Raw genomic sequence first — 19,810 nt, 5'->3', positions numbered from 1 at the left:
CTGAACTCACCTAATACTTTGTGATGTTTCCTTTTGCCCTTATTACTAGCCTCAAACGTCTTGGAATTGAATCATAAAGTTTTCTTATGAATTCTAAGGATATATTTGTCCATATGTCCCGAATTGCTGTCTCCATTTGAGCCTTTGTAGTGATGTTATGTGCCTGTTTTTGCAGTTCAATTTTAATTTTACGCCACATATTTTCAATGATATTAAGGTCTGGACTTTGTGCTGGCCATTCCATACCATGAAGTTGATTTTTTTCCATGTAATCCTTCACAATTTTGGCCCTATGAACCGGGGTATTGTCATCTTGGAATATGTAATTGTCAGCGGGGAAATGACGAGCAATAACAGGCCAAACAAAATTGTCAACTATCTCAATATACTTTAAAGCATTTATATTACCAGTTACAACAGTAATAGTACCAACACCTTCATAGGTAATGCAACCACAGATCATCAAACTCAGTCGTGACCCACGGCCAGGATTTAAGCAAGGAGGAGTCCACTCCTCACCAGGCCGTCTCCAGACTAAAACACGATTATCCATTCCAATTTCCACCTTACATTCATCACTATATACATGTATGACCCTTCTCCAATAATCTTCCACAGTTTTGTGTCTTGCCAATTTACACCATGCCAGCCTTTTTTTGACATTTGCAGCACGAATTCTGATGGATTTTTTTACAACACGTTTTTTGTACCCTTCTTCATACAATTTTCTCTGAACAGTACGCTTAGATACTGGTTCTTCCCTAGATTCATTGAAAACAGCAGTTATCTCATGCAGTGGACGTTTTCTGTCCGACTTGACAGTGGTGCAAAGTTTGCGAGTATCCCGCGGTGTTAGCAGATTCGGCCTTCCCGTTCTCTCCTTGTTTTCCAAACTCCCCCGACCTTTGAAACGGTTTAAAACCCCATAAATTGTTGGAAGTGGATGTCTTGTTTGTCGTGCGATGTCAGGTCCTTTCATACCAGCCTTATGTAATGCTGCAATGGCATTTTTCTCGGACAATGACAGTTCCTTGCGTTTTGGGGCCATTCTCAAAACTATACGAAATGTAAACAAAGCAGACGATTCCAAACTTCCGGTGACGTATCAGGTCAATGACCTTCCTCAAAACTTTCATATTGTGCAAAAAGAGAGATAACTCCAACTTATTTACAGAGAAAACGGCTCTAGAAGTTGTCACTTCCAACCCGCATTCGACATGACGTCGTAAAATTATCTTCACTTTTGGCACGGTAGTGTATGTGTGGTGTTAGTACTTTATTACTCTATTTTAAAAATTGAAGCCAAATAGTATCATGACAAATTTCCAACGGAGCTTGTTTATGTTATCCATGCCCACCGTCATTTTGCAGCAAATTTATAAAATTTTGAAAGCCTTTTCGAATAATTCTCTAGAAAATATTTCAATAGGTTTTAAAATTTATATTGTAAATATAAACACTGCAGTTATTCATAGAAAAATAAAAATATATATTGTACCCTTACATCCAATCACGGCGCTCCTAAGTTGACTTCCTTCACCTGTCTTGGGTACACAAAAGGCCAACCTAATGCTAGGAAAATGTAATACTACCGTTTTCCCTATATGACAATTAACATAGAATAATTTTTGTCAGCTTAAATTATTCTTTTATTAAAGATTCTTTCCGACGGACATAAAACTTGGCAAACGGGAAAGACGGCTTACATTAGGATTATTTCCTCCGGGCATACATGTAAGTTAGGCTTATAAGCGTGCTTTTTTTCTCATTCTTTTTTAACTTGAATTGAACATAAACTCTCTATTACAATCATTATAATTTTCAGATATGCTTCAGACCTGTATGACAGAACTAGACTCCAGACGTAGATTTTCCAGGAAATGTCAGTGGAGAAAAGAAGGAAAGCTAACAATTTCCGAGTTCAAGGCTTTTTTATGCGTCCTTTTCAATATGGGATTAAATAGGAAAAGTTCTATAAAAGAATATTGGAATCGAAAAAACATGTCTCAATCTACTCCATGGTTTAGAATGACTTTTGCCCGCAATCGTTTTCAAAATGTTTTGAAATTCTTGCATATTGTAGACTGTAAAAAGATCCCGGCAAGAAATAACCAAAACTACAATCCGGCTTCAACAGTTAAACCATTAATTGACTTCGTAAATAGAAAATTTCTGTACTACTATAGACCAAGACGGGAGTTGTCAGTCGACGAGACGTTGGTCGGAACAAAAGGTAAAACGGCAATGTTGCAATACATTCCGAGCAAAAGATCCCGCTTCGGAATAAAATTCTGGGTTCTCGCGGAAGCTGTTACAGGATAAGTTTTACAAATGCACATTTATCTCGGCAAAACTTTTGAACCCGCTCTCCCTGCTGGTACGTTACAAGGAACAAACGTGGTAATTAAATTGTTACAATCTGCTGATCTGCTTAATAAATGGTATCATGTTTTTACGGACAATTTCTTCTCATCCTTAAATCTTGCAAGAGCACTCCTTGTTCAGAGAACCCACCTTACAGGCACTTTACGAAAAAATTGACCCATGCCTAATATGATTAAGAACGCTAATCCCGATCCCGGACAGACAACTTATGCTAGACAGGGAAACATACTGTTGTGCTCCTTCCGAGACCAGAATCGACGTAAGCAGGTAAAGCTAGTGTCTACGTTTTAAAGCGCTGTCCGAGCAATGAATGCAAAACCACTTATCGTTAACGCGTACAACAACTTCATGGGCGGTGTAGACCTTTCGGATCAAATGATGGCATTTTATAACGATCACAGAAAACAAACCAAAGTCTGGAAAAAAATTATATTACACATGTTTCACAGAATACTGCTTAATTCTTATATCCTGTATTATCAACACACATCTCATAACCCAATATTAACAAGATTTGAATTCGTGAAACAAGTAATTGAAGGACTCACTGAGGAACATCTATCAAATAGACAGCAGAATCCTGGACGACAAAAAATACGAAAGGTAACGGAAAGGAAAGAAAAGACTGTACTGTACTGTGTGTTCCGACAAGAAAAACGACAGACGAAGAAGAGCAAGGACCGAGTGTTCACGTTGCGCGAAGGGACTGCACAAGTTGTGTGTTCATAGACACGAATGTTAATAATGGAATTATGACTTTCTTATAATTGTTTTGTGAATTATGATAAAAAATATTCTTGTAAAAACATAAATGAATTAAAAGCTGTATTTTTATTTTCTAATGACAAGGTTTTGTCTTTCTTTAACTTATGGAACGACCATTTAAAACTCGGAGGAAGGAGAGCATGGTTTTTTTTTCGAAAATAAATAATTTGATTCTCTACTTGAATAAAAAAGGAAATATTCAACATAAACTATAATGCCAAACTATGAGGAAAATGTTGCATCACGTAAAAAAAAAAAATTGATCAGAGATTTTGTTTTAGCTAAAAGGTCGATCCCTTTGAGGCGGACAATTTAACTTGCAAAAAGGGGGCATGGATTTTTCGTAGAAAAACAAGGCAAGAAAAAAATATTTGAGAGAGAAATTTTTGCGATAAAATATAATTTGTTGCTTCGTCTTTCAAACATAAATAATTTTGAGACAAGAAAAAAACACCCTTTTTTATAAGTTAAATTGTTCATCTCTTTCAAACTCAAAAGGGTGAAGAAGTACACAATCTAAAACGAAGAAAGTACAAAAACAAACAAATGCATAGTTTTCGAACTGTCAGATATCTGTTTGCATGTTTAAATCGTCAACAAGTCAGCTCTATCTATCCGTCTTCTTGTCTGGAAAATGCCTCTCCGCAGAACAAATTTAAAATCCCATTGACGTTTATGACGTTGTATAATAATTACGTCTATGACGTTCTCTCGAAAAAAACAACTTATGTAGGGCCGATTGTCAAGGGGAGTAATCACAAATATTCCTGGCACTCAAAAAACAAAAAGGTATTTAATAAACAATAATGCATTCACCGAATATTCTGTCATACTTAAGAAATAAAGATGTAAGTGATCTGATTGGATCTCCCAAAAATAAAAAACACAAAACAAAATACAATTACTTTTGATTTTTGAAAGTTTGGTTACTGCCATTTCTATGTCATACGTGTATCTGTCGGCTTCCTCTATTTCTTCGCTCACTTCCTCTTCTGATAGTTCCTCCACAATCTTCTCGTTCAGTTGATCGATCGTTTCCTGTTTCTTAACAATAAGTCCTCGAATGGTAGAAAGTTCGCTAACGTCATATTCCTGCAAAAGTTCCTCGGAACTCGGTTCCACTTTCTTTAGCAACTTTGTAAGAACTCCCCGATGTCCAGCTCGTCTGGTCTTCATCTTCGTTGTCGCGGTACTCATCTTTCGTATTCTTCTGTTTTTGTCACGGCACCAATGTTTTGGACGTATCGATAATAAAGAGAAATATACTTGTCCGTGCTGACCTTTCCAAACCTAACCATACTGTAGGTAATTGCCAGCCTTGTGGGGATAAGCGCTGCAAATGTTGCAACAAATTGCAGCATTCATCAACATTTCACAGTAAGACCACAGAAATGACATACAAGATCTTCTGCAATGTCAACTGCAAAAGCTCAAACGTGATTTACGTTCTTGAGTGTCCCTTATGTGGTCTCCAATATGTTGGTGAATCTATGCAGCCATTTCACAAACGCCTTAATGGCCACAGGAGTGACCTCACAAAAAAACCGTACATTCCTGTCAGACAACACTTCAGGTTACCAGGTCACAATCTGAAAGATTTTGATCACATGAAGATCCTTGTGATCGACCATATGGAATAAGTTCAAATCTTTCCATAAGACATGAAAGATGTCAATATAAAAAAAATGTTATATTTTACTCATTTTATGCAGAAACATACTAATTTATTCATCTGTGATGACTCAGCAATGTGCTTATCAAAGATGTACTTTACTTTTGTTTATTTCCTTTCAAAGTTAAGAATGACGCGGATACAATTACGTGATATAGGGTTCTTGAACACTCGTTGGTGGCCTTCGGGTTTGGTTTTTATTTTGGCTCTTTGGTCCGGTTGTTGTCTCACACTTACTATATTCATGTTGTGGTCCTTTATAGCTTTCAGTTCGGTAGGAGCCAAGGATCCATGTTGAAGGCCGTACTCGTTTGGCACTCATACCACATCTTCTTATTTATAATGTTTGTTAGCACTCAACACTCCCTGAGGGCCTCTATGTTGAGGAATGGTTATTTTTGCTGTAAAAGCGTTCATCAAGCTTACATTATAAGGATGACCGCGCCTCATACAAAATGTTCTTCAGTCAACGCTTTAACACCCCGAATACAATTACAAAAAGAGACATTCTATTTTTAAATGCATCTTTTTTTTCCATTAAAAATCAAAATCAAGGTCAATTAGCCTTATATTTCAACAGCCTTAATCCTTTTAATCTTATTTAATAGTTATTTAAAACATATGTTTTGCTTGTATAAAGTCGGAGGACATGTTGTGATAAAAAAATGTTGTAAGATAAATTGCATTTTTTCTTTTGATGTTTTAATGAAATAATTTGCTTAAAAAGTGTGTTGCGTGAAACCATGGTATATTATATGCAATTTGATGTTGTACCATACTTTGTTAACAAAATATGCAACTCAACTAGAATCTAAAGAAAGGAAGGCAGAGCTTAAGCTATAGTACAACATATTCATTTTCATGTTATTCCATGATTGAAGCTGCGACCCATTTTTTTGAAAGATGTCCGCCACTGAAATATTTGAACGGGCATGAACATTTATTCATTTTCATTTTATGATATAATTCAAAAATCATTTATAAACACAACACCCCTCAACTTTCAGTCAAGAAACCTTATTTCAAGTTAAATAGGAAATTTTACTGGCTTTAGTCAGTTGAAAAAAAAAACTTAAATATATGAATATATCTTAAACGTACTGCGAATTTTATGAAGCAAATGCCAATTAAAAAAAATGATTCAAATAGGTACAACATCGAGGGTACAACAGAATTTAAAGCAAACCATCGGATGCCAAATAAAAAAAATAATCAAACAGGTACCACCTCGAGGGTACAACAAATTTTCGTACCAATGGTACATGTATTTCGTATTGCTATGTGACCTCTAAAACCTTCGATCGGCCAGATTGTCTCATAATATACAGACTGGTCTAATAGATGGTGAAGGGGTATTTTGAAAAATACAAATATTATCATCATAATAAATCAAATGATATGTTTTACAGAACTGGAAGCCTATTTAAAGCATGTTTTTAATATAAGTACCCTGAGGATGACGCATCGATTGAAGTTTTTAACTACCTTTATGCCCGCGTCACACTGTCCCGATTTTTACGCCGATGGCAACACGATTATGGAAATTTTTAAAATCGGGACTGATCGTATCCAGATCGGGCTATTCGTAGAGCCATCTTTAACCATCATAGAACCATCGGCCACTTTTTCTAGCCTTCGGGGACAACTTCGGGAAGGGTTCTAAAGGAGTAGGTCCGGTAAGGACCGATTTTGGCCCCAAATTTCAGGTTCATCTGACGAAAGATTTTGACCACTTTTTAAACACTTAAGTGTCTATTTCATTTGAATCAATTAGTTTATGTAGAAAATTTTAACTGATTTAGTCATTAAAAACGATCCGATTCCAGCTCTAATAGGAAAAATCTACCAAATTTGCTGAAAAATGACGCTGAAAAATGTCATTTTTCAGATGGTTTTTGTCAAAAATGAAAGTGGCCGCATCCGTGTTCATCCTCAACCTTTATATATGTTATGTATTATCATCAAATACAACTAACATTTTAATATAAAGGATGAACACGAATGCGGCCACTTTCGTTTCACACGAAAACCGTCTAAAATTTAACTAAAATGCTAGAATAGTTTAGATTTCAGTTATTTAGCATGACTTAACGGTGCTAGTACCCGATATATGTGCTTTGTATTGTCAAAAACAGGCCATATTTATGTAGCAGAAGCATTCTACTGTCCAATAAATAACTAAAAGTTTACATTTTAAAAAAATTGTAAAACTGCTATATTTTGGGGCCAAAAAGAGGTCTTACTGGACCTACTCCTTTTTTAACATGTTAAAAAATCCCCGAAGGTGCGTCCGATGTTTAGGGTTCGTATTGAGTTCGTATCACCATCCTCACCATCGTAATGTAACCGGGAATGCATCTTTGAACATCGTATTGCATTCGTGTTTCCATCGTTTCCATCGGGTTGTTTTGACATTACGAAGTCTACACGAATGAATCACGAAGATAACCGAAGGCCTTACGATGGCAACACGACTTCGTGAAGACTTCGTAATCCTGTCGTGAAGCCATCCAATAAAAGTACGAAGGTGACAAGATGGAACTACGACGACAATAAATCCAGCTAAATGTAAGTTAATTTTCGCGCTTAAATACATTTAAAGTGCCATGCGCGATATGCACTGGTCAGTCTAATGCGACAGTTAAGAAAGACGTTCACAAAACATGGACCTCATATCATATGATTCTATGAGAACAAGAAAGGCGACAGCGTTGTTTCTACTAATTCAAATGGAACAAGAAGAGCAGGTATTACAGGCTCAGGATTTACTTTTACAAATAAAATATTATTTTTTGTCAATTTTTCATATCAAATAACATAATAAAAATCATAAACGCGCCTCGTATACCAACACTGCAGGGGGTGTTGCTAAACGGCGGAAACGGAAAACGGAACGGAAACGGAAAGAAATTTTTATATAGACGGAATTTAAGGGGGTTAATAAAGTACTGTGAATATCAATAGATCTTGTATTGATGGTAATTTTTGCTATTAAAAGTATAACAGGCGAACATGCAAGTGAGAAAATTCGTCATATAAGGTCGATAACTCCTATTAAAAGTCATTTGACCGTTTTGACGTGAATGGACATTATGTAGAGCTCAACATTCTAATACAATGAGAATAAAAACGGGGAATATGTCAAAGAGACAACAACCCGACCAAAGAGCAGACAACATCCGAAGGCAACCAATGGGTCTTCAACACAGTGAAAAATTCCCGCACCCGGAGGTGGTATCAGCTGGACCCTAAATAAAATTGTGTACTAGTTCATTGAGAATGGGCTTCACACTAAACTCCAAAAACATACAAATGAGATTAAATTTTGAAAATATACAAGACTAAAAAAAGCCAGAGGTTCCTGACTTAGGACAGGATAAAAAATTCGGCGGGGTTAAACATGTTTTGTGAGATCCCAACCCTTCCCTACACCTCTAGCCAACGTAGAATAAAGAAACACATATGAAGCGATACACACGTTAACACTAATTTTAAAAGAAGTTCGAGTCCGATGTAAGATTAGACATGTTTTTCACATCAGGTTTTGGTTATTCATAGCGTTTTTTAATAGACAGCTTTTTCAACTGATTTTTATCATTCGTTCTTATGTTGTTCTGTTATACCACTATCCTAGGTTAGGGGGGATGGGGTCCGGCTAACATGTTTGACCCCGCCACATTATGTATGTATGTGCCTGTCCCCGAAGTCATGCTGGGAGCCTATAATTCAGTGGTTGTTTGTTTATGTTTTACATATTTGATTTTCGTTAATTTTTTTTATATAAATAAGGCCGTTAGTTTTCTTGTTTGAATTGTTTTACATTGTCATTTCGGGGCCTTTTATAGCTGACTATGCGGTATGGGCTTTGCTCATTGTTGAAGGCCGTACGGTGACTTATAGTTGTTAATTTCTGTGTCATTTTGGTCCCTTGTGGAGAATTGTCTCATTGGCAATAATACCACATCTTCTTTTTATATATTTACGTAAATGTCGCAGTTGCAACTATACATGCTGTCATCAAGGATTGCGCCAAAAAAATCGTTAAGGATTATACAGAGGCGGATTTAGGGGGGGATCCCAGGGGGCCCGCCCCCCCCCCCCCCTTTTTGGAAAAAAATTGGTTGCTTATATAGGGAATCATTGAAGCGTGACTGGAGCGGGCCCCCTCTTAGGTCAGTCAGTGGGCCCCCACTTATGAAAATTTCTGGATCCGCCACTGTTATATGTATTGCATATTTTGATTAAGCCCCGTATAAACTATTAAATCAAAATTAAACAGTTACAGGAAACCAGGTAAAACACAATATTGGATTTACTCATTCCTATGCTTACGCAAGCGAAAAGTCGTTGAACAACATCAAACAGGTCCAACAGGCCGTTGATTCTGGGGTATCTCAATGAACTGTTCTGGGTCAGGTGTGTAATTTAGTAAATGATATCAGCGATATCTTGGAAAATCGGGTGTATGGCCAGTAAAGAAACATCCAAACGACCGGATACATAGTGTAAAATAAAGTATAATTTCCGTCATAACAGAACGAGTTTTCAGTTGTCTTGACATAGCACTAAAATCATTAAAGACTACCAATATTAATAAAAGTAACTTTCAAGTTTCAATATTCCGTTTGTGTGAATGAATATAAATACATGTCGATGTTAACGGGTGTCAATGTGAAGCCGGATCTTTTTACCCTTCCGGAGCAACTGGTATCACCCTAAGTTTTTGGTGGAGTTCGTGTTGCTCAGCCTTTAGTTTATACTATAGGAAAACAGCATACTGAATGAGTGAAACTATTTTCAATTTTAATATTATGAAACAAAATTTACGGCTTTGAATTTTAAGAAAAGAATTAAGCGACATGATATTTAAAGCAGCCATATCCAACTATAGCAGTCATCACGTGACTTTCGTGACGTCACACATCACCCGTATCAAGCCCAAGTAAAATATATAGAAATGCACAGGGGCTTTCAGGAATCGATAAAATAAATTACTTTGAGTTCATGATACAAAAAGAATGGGAATATATATTAATTCCTCATATATTTAGAAAGATATTTATGCCTTTTGGAACAGTTTAATTTTTGGTCTTCTCCCTTCCAAATGCTTTTGAAAATTTGTCTTGTTGCCTCGATACAACTCCGATAAATATTTGATTTTCTGTCTTGTAAAACATAAAATTGCGATTTAAACAAAACAGATGGAATAATTGTGGGAATATGTTCTTATTACTATATTCATAAATATTTGAAATATCGTAGGTGCAATAGTTTAATTTTTTATTATGTCCCTTCCAAATTGATTTGAAAATTAGATATTTTCAGAAAATCTGGTATTATTTTTCAAAATGGCGACCACATTGACAGCGTGGGCCGACTTGGTAAAAATATATTTTGTAAGATTGTTACATTGAAAATCAAATAACTTTGAATGCTCGCGTTTTAAGTCATTGTCTTCAGCATCTATAATCAAACATTTGTTCTTTTAGGTATAGCTGATACATGCTGTTTTTGTTTTTTTTTGTTTATATTATTTTGAAAAAAATGGCGACCAAATAATTTTCAAACGTAGACGATGTTCGACACTTATTTTGTCCATGCAAATAATATAATTTAAGTTCACTGTTTATATTGCAATTAAATATGACACGTTATTGTAACTATAATGATGGCCAAAGACATACTAGGTAGATTAAGGAGATAATTTAGTCATAACATCGACGTGATCAAAGAAAACAAATATGGCACCTGATCACGATATGTAAGTTTTGACAATACCTATGTAGATTAATTAGTGGTGTCCGATTCTCAATGAAATTCATTACGATATTATTTTATATTCATAAAAAAAGACCTCCAATGGATATTATAATTAACCGAGGTGAAATAACTATATTTTTCATTTTTCTTTAAATCATTCATAGGGGAACCAGTAAATTTTACATCCTAATTAAACCAGTAATATGCAGAGTTATCGAACGTAATTACGACTGGAATAGTTGCATATGGTGGACAATTTGATGTTGAAAACCTTAGGACATGACTACGACTAACTTGGTGACGACACTGTGCAAATAGTCACATATCCATGTAGGCTACTAATTGTTTGTCACTCTCTACACATCAATTCGTATTTATTGATTTCAATTCTAGGAGATATAATGCTTTTCCTATGTAAATACAGCAGTATTGCAAGGAATAACTATACAAATCTCTGAGTATTATGAAAGGGTGAGAAAGGCTTTGAATAGTGAGAGATTTTGTAATTTTTTTTCATTAAAATAAAGTATATACAAGTTTCTATTCTAGTTTCCTGGTTTTCATATCGGATTTTGTCCAGACATCATTGTTCTATTAGGATTCTTTAACGTTTTCTTTCCATTATACAAGAAAAAATACAACGAAAATCACCAATGCAGAACAACGCAACAAGATACACCACATCACTAATCTTGATTCAAGGCATTTAAAAAAGAAACATAGAAAAAAATGATGCAAAGGATTTCCCCAAAAGTTTATCACTTCACAACCTATTTATAGAATCGAGTCTTTTTTAGGCCTAAAGAGGGTTTTTTTGTGTTGTTGGGTTGCTATCTTTTTGACATTGATCAAACTTTGTTTTTAAAGAAAAGTCGAACAGACTATCCTGAATCGCATGAACGACGTACGCATGACCTTATCAAATATTTCAAAAAACATAGTCTCATCATCTCCTGGTAATTATTTCAATACTTTATGCTTTGAAATCTTTTATTTTAAATGCATTCCTCTGGGTTTTTTTCTTGTGAACATGTGTAGTACTATATAAAACATGCCTATGTAGATAAAATAACCAAAAAGAAGAAAAAATATTTCTTTCTGTTTCCGTTTTCCGTTTCCGTTTCCGTTCCGTATTCCGTTCCGTTTTCCGTTTCCGCCGTTTAGCAACACCCCACTGCAGGTACACGTATATAGGGAAACCAACTTTTTCTTCATTATTCTGATTTTTTATGTATCGTCTGAGTTGTTGTCACACGAATGTTTACTCCATAAACATTTTGTTTTCTATGTGTCATATTTTGCCGCATTTGTTGCTTTTCCCACATCCTTCCTTTCCTTTTGAATAAAAGGGACCAACGAACCCATTACCTTACCTTTAAGATAGACCAGTAAACATGGGCATACTTATGGGTGATTATTCAGACTAGTGCACACATTTTACAGTTCAAACAAGGCAATGCTCGTATGTAACATATTGGGGACAAATATGGACACTATATTTGTATATGACACATGCAGAAAATGGTAAATTGAATACGCATATTTGATACATAAACTATTTTTTTAGAAATCAACCAAATTATTCAGTAACTGGAAATACCCACGGTCTTCCGTCTTATGATTAAACCAAAAATTAAATGTACAATATAATGTATATTCAATATTGATCAAACAATTTAAAACGCGTGATGGCTTCGGCATATAATTTAAATGCATCGTTAGCTGTACAGACATCGTAGGGCCATCGCGCCATCATCGTAATCCATCGTGTAGCCTTCGTGATCCATCTTGTAGGCTTCGGCTGAGATATGAAGCTTAAATACCGTCTTCGGTTAACCTTCGTATGTCCATCTTTTGCTATCGTATATACTTTCGGCACCCTCGTATAGACTTCGTTATTCATCGTACTTGCTTCGGTCACTTTTGGGTATTTTAACGAGATCGGGACCAACTTCGTACGAACTTACAATTTTCGCACTCGGGTGTCCATCGTATATAAAAATCGGGACAGTGTGACGCGGGCATTACTAGCTATACAGCCCCGATGGAGAATTAATGATTAAATATAAATTCCATGACGGACAGCTTAGTCAATTCTCAAATTGAAGGGTGTAATTATGTGTGCAAATCGTCTGCATCGGTCAAAGCAAAATTCCGAAAATGTTTACCAAGCCTTGAAAAACTGGAGAAACACCTTTTGCGAGTGATGTTTAAAACCTTTCAATCATTATTTAAAGCATGTTTGTAATATAAGTACCCTGATGAAGAATCGAAGATAATGATGGAGAGCTTAGTCGATTCTGAAATTGAGGAGTGTAAGGTGTCCGAATTGTCTGCATCATGTTACGGAACATTTCGAAAATTTGACCTACATGGTCAAATGAATATTTCTTTTCTATATATAATAATAATAATAATAATAATAATAATAATAATAATAATAATAATAATAATAATAATAATAATAATAATAGTTGTTAAAGCAGCCACCCGATCATACACAGGGCGCATAGCTGACTTTCACGAGCTTCCATCTCATTGGATAAAACGGTTTATTATGTTAGTTCAAGTCAATCTTTTTATTTATATTACCAGTTTTATATACCATGTGTCTTACTCATTAACATATTTAATCAAACTCATCCTTCGGATTCGTTTGTTAAAGTATGTTAACTTCAAAGAACCATGGTATATACAGTACATACTTATGGCACGCCGTTTTTATATTTATTCAAATTTGAAGATATCTTATTTATTTAACAAGATATCTTATTAAGTATTAAGATATCTTTAATTTTTATAAGATATCTTATTTAATTTGAAAGTAAATAAGATATCTCTATTAGTTTATAAGATATCTCTATTAGTTTATAAGATATCTCTATAAGTTAATAAGATATCTCTATTAATTAATAAGATATCTTATAAAGTATATAAGATATATTACTTCTTTATAAAGATATCTTTTAAATACATACTTTATAAGATATCTTATTAATTAATAGAGATATCTTATAAACTAATAGAGATATCTTATTAATTAATAGAGATATCTTATAAACTAATAGAGATATCTTATTAACTTATGGAGATATCTTATTAAGTAAATAAGATATCTCTATTATAAACTATATAAAAGATATCTTATATAGTTAATAAGATATCTTATAAATTAATAGAGATATCTTATATTTTAATTAAGATATCTTATATATTTAATAAGATATCTTTATAAACATTTTAATAAGATATCTTATTAAATATATAAGATATCTTATTTAATAAATCAGATATCTCAATTAATATATAAGATATCTCTAAAAGTTTATAAGATATCTCAATTAGTTTATAAGATATCTTATTTAACTAAATAAGATATCTCGAAATTGAATTAATATAATAAAGGCGTGCCATACATACTCAATAACGTTTAGAATTTGGATAATTGTAAAATTAAAAGAAAAAGGATTTAATATGATACACCAGTACCCATAATATTGTTTTTATTTTTCTCGATAAAATTAATACAGAAACAATTGCTATTCCTTTTCAGATCATCTAAGACTATCTAAAGAACAAATTAAACGGATAAGGAAATGGCAGAAAATGGCGTTCGAGAATGCCGAGAATGTAAGTATTTAAATATGTACGTTTTCAGAACGAGCAACACAATGTTACTGAATTGTTACAACGTCACCTGTTTTTGATACAAAATGAGTTATAATGAATATTGATAGCTCGCATATGCATTTTGATCGGACTTTCGAATTTACAAAGAATTTAAAGCTCTAAATGGTAGAAGGTCAAGTTGTAATATCTTTTTCAATAATGTTTTAAAGTCAAATTCTTTTTGTTAAAAAGATTAGGTAAAGTCGTTTGTCTAAAAAAATAGTGTGTAACCTTTATAATATTGTACAATATTGAAAAACTTACACATAGTTGTCTATATCGTTCATTTATTTCATTCTACATTCAATTGTAGCCATCATTTTCGAGGACAAATAAAACAACAGCTGGAGCATACAAAATATTCCAAGACAAGCATCTGCTCAGTGATGATCGATGATGAGAAAAAGAGTCAAGAAAAAGAGGATTCGGAAGACTCTGATGAAGATTTCAACGGTGATTTTAGCAAACTTTTTGATGGTTTAGTAGGACCTAACGGAAAAGTAAATCTGACTACAACGCCTGGAAGCAAACCTAAAGGTACAAAATTCCATCCATTACCGTTACCATAAACATCTGTTATAGGTCGTTCATGAACATGTAGCGTTTATTTCATCTCTTCATAAAAAGAAATATCACGACTTTTTGACATCCAATATGCATTACTGGAACCGACGACAAAATGTTTCACCGGACCAAAGAACTATTACAGTACAATGTATGACCTTCAAAAATGAACAAAACCAAGGATAAAATATTTCAAATAGAAAATAAACAGCATAATATAATTTACTATTTTTAAAACAAATGATATTGTATATCTTCACAACAGATTGAAAATAATTGCTAATATGAGAAAAGTTACCGATTCCATTTCTAATTCAGTTCTAAGCAAACATGAGAGTAAATACAAATGATATTGCATAACTCCAAAACAGATTGAGAGTAAGTTTTAAATGACGAGGTAAGAATATCTCCTGTAATGTGATGCATGTCCTTCAATTCCAAAGTCATATCTAGGCCAACTTCCGAAGCAAGGTTGTCGGATCTCCGATCTTTCTCGAAGTTCTGCGTTTCGCCAATTTTCAAAATTCTTTCTTTTAACTATTCTTTTGTTTCAGTGGACAAAGACACACCTCCAGAAATTATTCCCATGATGACCAGTATGGTCAATAAGAATTTGATGTACGCACCAACCAAAGCTAATGCAGAAGCAGTAAGATGATACAATTTTTCATTTAATTTCACATATAACTGTTTTCTTGCTTTTTGGAATCCCTTTGAGGTCAGATTTATCATGAAAATAATCATTATTTTTTGCTCAAACTTGTTTTTTTTAATACATTTATTTTGAATTATATAAAAGACAATCAGTAAATACCAACTTTGATTTTTTGATTTTGAATCCAAAAACAATCGCAAAAGATTGATTGTTAGTTGTTTGCTTGACTTCCAATCGAAAATATTACGAGCATTTGCAGGACAAGAACAAATAACGATAACTCTTGATAGATAGGTTTTACAAAGTAGTTCGAGTAGGAATAAAAGCACTGGAATTTTGTACTGCTAACTACGAACCTCTTTAAAACCCTACGTGAGGTATTTTTAGTTTCCAATGGTTATACAGGCTTCTAAGTTTTTGTAATGGCATAATATTACACTGATATATTGAACTTGAAAATTGTTATGTTATACACAAATCAAGTAATAGCATAAGGGTATTTCCCAATGTAAGAAGGTAGTTTTACTTGCTTCGCAAATAAATATAGAATATTTCATAAATATATGAAATAAAAATGTAAGACAAAATTCTGAGTAAGCTGCTTTAATTTCTGTCTATTTTGAACTTTGTCAACAGCTTATAATGCCATATCTTCATATCATTTTCAGATAGGAATAAAAATTGCAAACTATATAACCAGGACCTTCTGGATCTAAGTTATACAACAATATTTCAATGCTAACTTTATGTTAACCTTTTTTCAGCTCGAAGAATGGATCGCAGAAAACAGACACACAATTAGTACGAAAGAAACAAGAAGAAGAGAAAAACAGTTAGAGGTCATGAAACACATATTAAGGTTGGATGACGAAGAGAAAGAAGGTGAAACTCATAAAATCTCAGAAGCAAGAAAAATGAAAATTTTAGAACTCAATGCTGCATTCGATGAACTAGGAGATTTGCCCCCCGAAGTTGAAAAAAAATCTGTAAGTAAAATAAATACATACCATAAACAAATTATATTGAGCAAATGAAACTCCTCAGTCAATTTGACATTAGATATATTTTGGCGCTATTATTTAAATGTCCTTTTTTGGTAATATAGCGCTACCTCTCCAACTGTTTATAGGGTACCATTAGTTAGCAGTGCTTCGGACATGATTTTAATGAAACTGTCCTTAAATTTTTCGCAGATAAATTTAGAAATTATTTGATGAATAAGGTTTCAAATCCCTTTGTCAGAAAGGAAAACAACAAAAATACCGAACTCTAAGAAATTGAAAATGGAAATCCAGTATCATATATCAAAATTAAAACACATCAAACGAGTGGAAAGCACCGGTCATTATCCTGACGTAATACAAGAAAAGATGATAATATATGAATTGGGCATTTTTTGTTGTTAGCTTTATTCATCATTTGTTTTAAAATATTTGGCTTTGAACGATCCTGATGAAAGTAAATCCAGAAAAGTGCTTCTAACTAACTGTGCACCACTTATTGCGGACCTGTTTTTGTATTGCTATGAGTTACAATTAATGACAAAAATAAGCAAAGACCCATCGAAACAACATCTGATCAACAAATTTAATAATACTTTTAGATATTTGGATGATATTTTGGCTCTCAATAATGACGACTTCAGTATGTATATTAAAGAAATTTATCCTGCTGAACTTACTTTAAATAAAGCTAATACTAACAATGACCACTGTCCCTTCCTCGATCTTGATATCTATATCACTAACGGAAAGCTGAATACTAAAATTTATGATAAAAGAGATGATTTTTCATTTCCTATCGTTAATTATCCATTTTTAGATGGTGACGTTCCGTTGTCACCATCTTACGGTGTTTATATATCTCAACTTGTACGATTCGCTCGTGTATGTAACAATGTTTTAGATTTTAACGAGAGAAATTTATGTATTACTGAAAAATTATTACACCAGGGTTTTCGATATCACAAACTAGTTAAAACATTTACTAAATTTTATCATCGGTATAAGGACATCATTCGTAAATATAGCTCAACATGCAGACTTCTTATACGTTCAGGTATTTCACATCCAATTTTTTATGGAAATATTCTTTATAAAGCACAAAGGTGTCAGTATTCACCTCAAAAACTAACAAAACCTTTGAATAGACTTATTAAGAAGGGATATAGTTACGATACTGTTGTCAGGTCATTAAAGATTGCATATTTTGGCGTTAATATTGATTCACTTATAGGGTCTTTGCATCGGAACTAAACACATTTATTCAAAACCCAGTTGTTGGCATGACACAGGTTATGTTCTTCTCATATATGTTATGATGGTATGATACTAAACCCCTAACGGGAAGGATTGTGGCTGATGTTCATATGATGAAATCATAATCTTTCAGTCAGTTTAATTGAAGTCTGGAGCTGGCATGTCAGTTAACTGCTAGTAGTCTGTTGTTATTTATGTATTATTGTCATTTTGTTTATTTTCTTTGGTTACATCTTCTGACATCAGACTCGGACTTCTCTTGGACTGAATTTTAATTTGCGTATTGTTATGCGTTTACTTTTCTACATTGGCTAGAGGTATAGGGGGAGGGTTGAGATCTCACAAACATGTTTAACCCCGCCGCATTTTTGCGACTGTCCCAAGTCAGGAGTCTCTGGCCTTTGTTGGTCTTGTATTATTTTAATTTTAGTTTCTTGTGTACAATTTGGAAATTAGTATGGCGTTCATTATCACTGAACTAGTATATATTTGTTTAGGGGCCAGCTGAAGGATGCCTCCGGGTGCGAGAATTTCTCGCTACATTGAAGACCTGTTGGTGACCTTCTGCTGTTGTTTTTTTTCAATGGTCGGGTTGTTGTCTCTTTGGCACATTCCCCATTTCCATTCTTAATTTTATTCGCACATTCCCCATTTCCATTCTCAATTTTATTCGCACATTTATAATGTGTTCTTTTAATGTTTGAAACTAAGCTTACAGATGGATTACAGAAGTTGACTAGTTTATTAAAGTATTTATTAAAACTGATAAATCTTTTCAATAAAAAACCAAAAAACTGAACTACAAGGCTAAATTAAAAAGGAAAAGTCCACCAAAACTGACAAAATTAAAAGTTATCAATAAACGGAACAAATGGAAAACAACTGCCACACCATCTTTATAAAATGTAAATATTTATTTCATCGAAAATTGATGATGCGACATTGAAATAGATAAGAGTTATCTTCCATTGACCATTTCCAAATAACATTAAACCATCGTCAAAAGAAATTGTGGAAATCTTTGTCATAACTACACGAATAAATGTTAATTTTCAAATATTTTGTTTTGTAGAAAGAGTTCTACAAGGAGGCCGATTTTAACACACTTATCCCGGGAATGATGGAAACATTACAAGGAACAATGTCATCACTATTCATGGGACTTGGGAAGTCCTTGAACGGACAAAAGACACCAGGGAAAAAGGGTGGAGAGGAAGAATGCGCAGTTATGTGAAAAAATGAAGCGCTGTTTTTTATTTCTGCATTTATCATAAAAACTACTGACATTTTACTTTTAAAAGGGAATAACTTGTCTCGTAAACTACCCAAAGTCTACTAGTGTGTTTGTCCCAAAGAGAGACTCACATGTTCAGAGGTTGTTTTGTACCATTTTATAATACATAATTTGTGTATTAAATTTTTGTTATTGATTTTGTAGTTTTACGTTTAATAAATATTCGTTATTGTTTTTTATTCTTGTCCTGAAAATTCTCAAAACAGTACATGATTGCGGAAACAAGGATTAGAAAAAAACACCTTTTCGCATAACATTAGAATATCAGCAGAATATTTCGCATAGGCCAACAGGAAGCTGGTCACATGAAAAGTATCCTGAATATGAGAATTAAACTTAAAATGGGATTTTGGCATGTCCGTTCCCTGTACGGGACAGAAAAAAAGCTAGTGTTGAGAGAAATGTGGGAAAACAAGCTGCACATACTAGGAATAAGTGATGGCATGTGCACAGGGTGTGGCAAACACTTGACAAATACAGAAGGTACAATCATCTACAAAAAAGACATAATATTCCCCATGGAAAATTTCAATGCAAAAAAAGGACATAATAACCGTGATTTGATAGAATAATGAGGAAACATGGATGTGGAACCATGAACAAGAGCGGAGACTATCTAGTAAACCTCTGTTGGCTGAACAATTTTGTAATAGGTGGAACATTGTTTCCACACATGGAGGTATGCTGACTTGGGTATGACCTAGAAACAGAGATACAAACCAGCGTGACCACGTATCAATTAATGATAATCGTCGAAGATCCTTACAAGACGCGTGAGTAAGGCGAGG

The 19,810-nt window shown here is 33.9% G+C and overlaps 1 protein-coding gene across 2 annotated transcripts in view; it reads left to right on the top strand.

Annotated features, from left to right (window-relative positions):
• LOC143080324 (uncharacterized) overlaps positions 1-19,196 on the top strand; it is a 213,538-nt gene extending 194,342 nt beyond the window's left edge. The window contains exons 3-7 of one of the 2 annotated variants that reach the window (XM_076256109.1): positions 14,136-14,212; positions 14,565-14,788; positions 15,370-15,464; positions 16,235-16,456; positions 18,801-19,196. In XM_076256109.1, coding sequence (XP_076112224.1) covers positions 14,202-14,212; positions 14,565-14,788; positions 15,370-15,464; positions 16,235-16,456; positions 18,801-18,962 — 714 coding nt within the window. In that variant the 5' untranslated portion in view covers positions 14,136-14,201 and the 3' untranslated portion in view covers positions 18,963-19,196. The remainder of the gene's footprint in view (positions 1-14,135; positions 14,213-14,564; positions 14,789-15,369; positions 15,465-16,234; positions 16,457-18,800) is intronic. The other variant, XM_076256107.1, reaches the window with a different exon arrangement.
• Positions 19,197-19,810: the final 614 nt, after the last annotated feature.

Source organism: Mytilus galloprovincialis, chromosome 6 (assembly GCF_965363235.1).
Source record: "Mytilus galloprovincialis chromosome 6, xbMytGall1.hap1.1, whole genome shotgun sequence".
NCBI classification, from domain to species: domain Eukaryota; kingdom Metazoa; phylum Mollusca; class Bivalvia; order Mytilida; family Mytilidae; genus Mytilus; species Mytilus galloprovincialis.
This window is presented reverse-complemented; position numbering and strand designations above follow the sequence as displayed.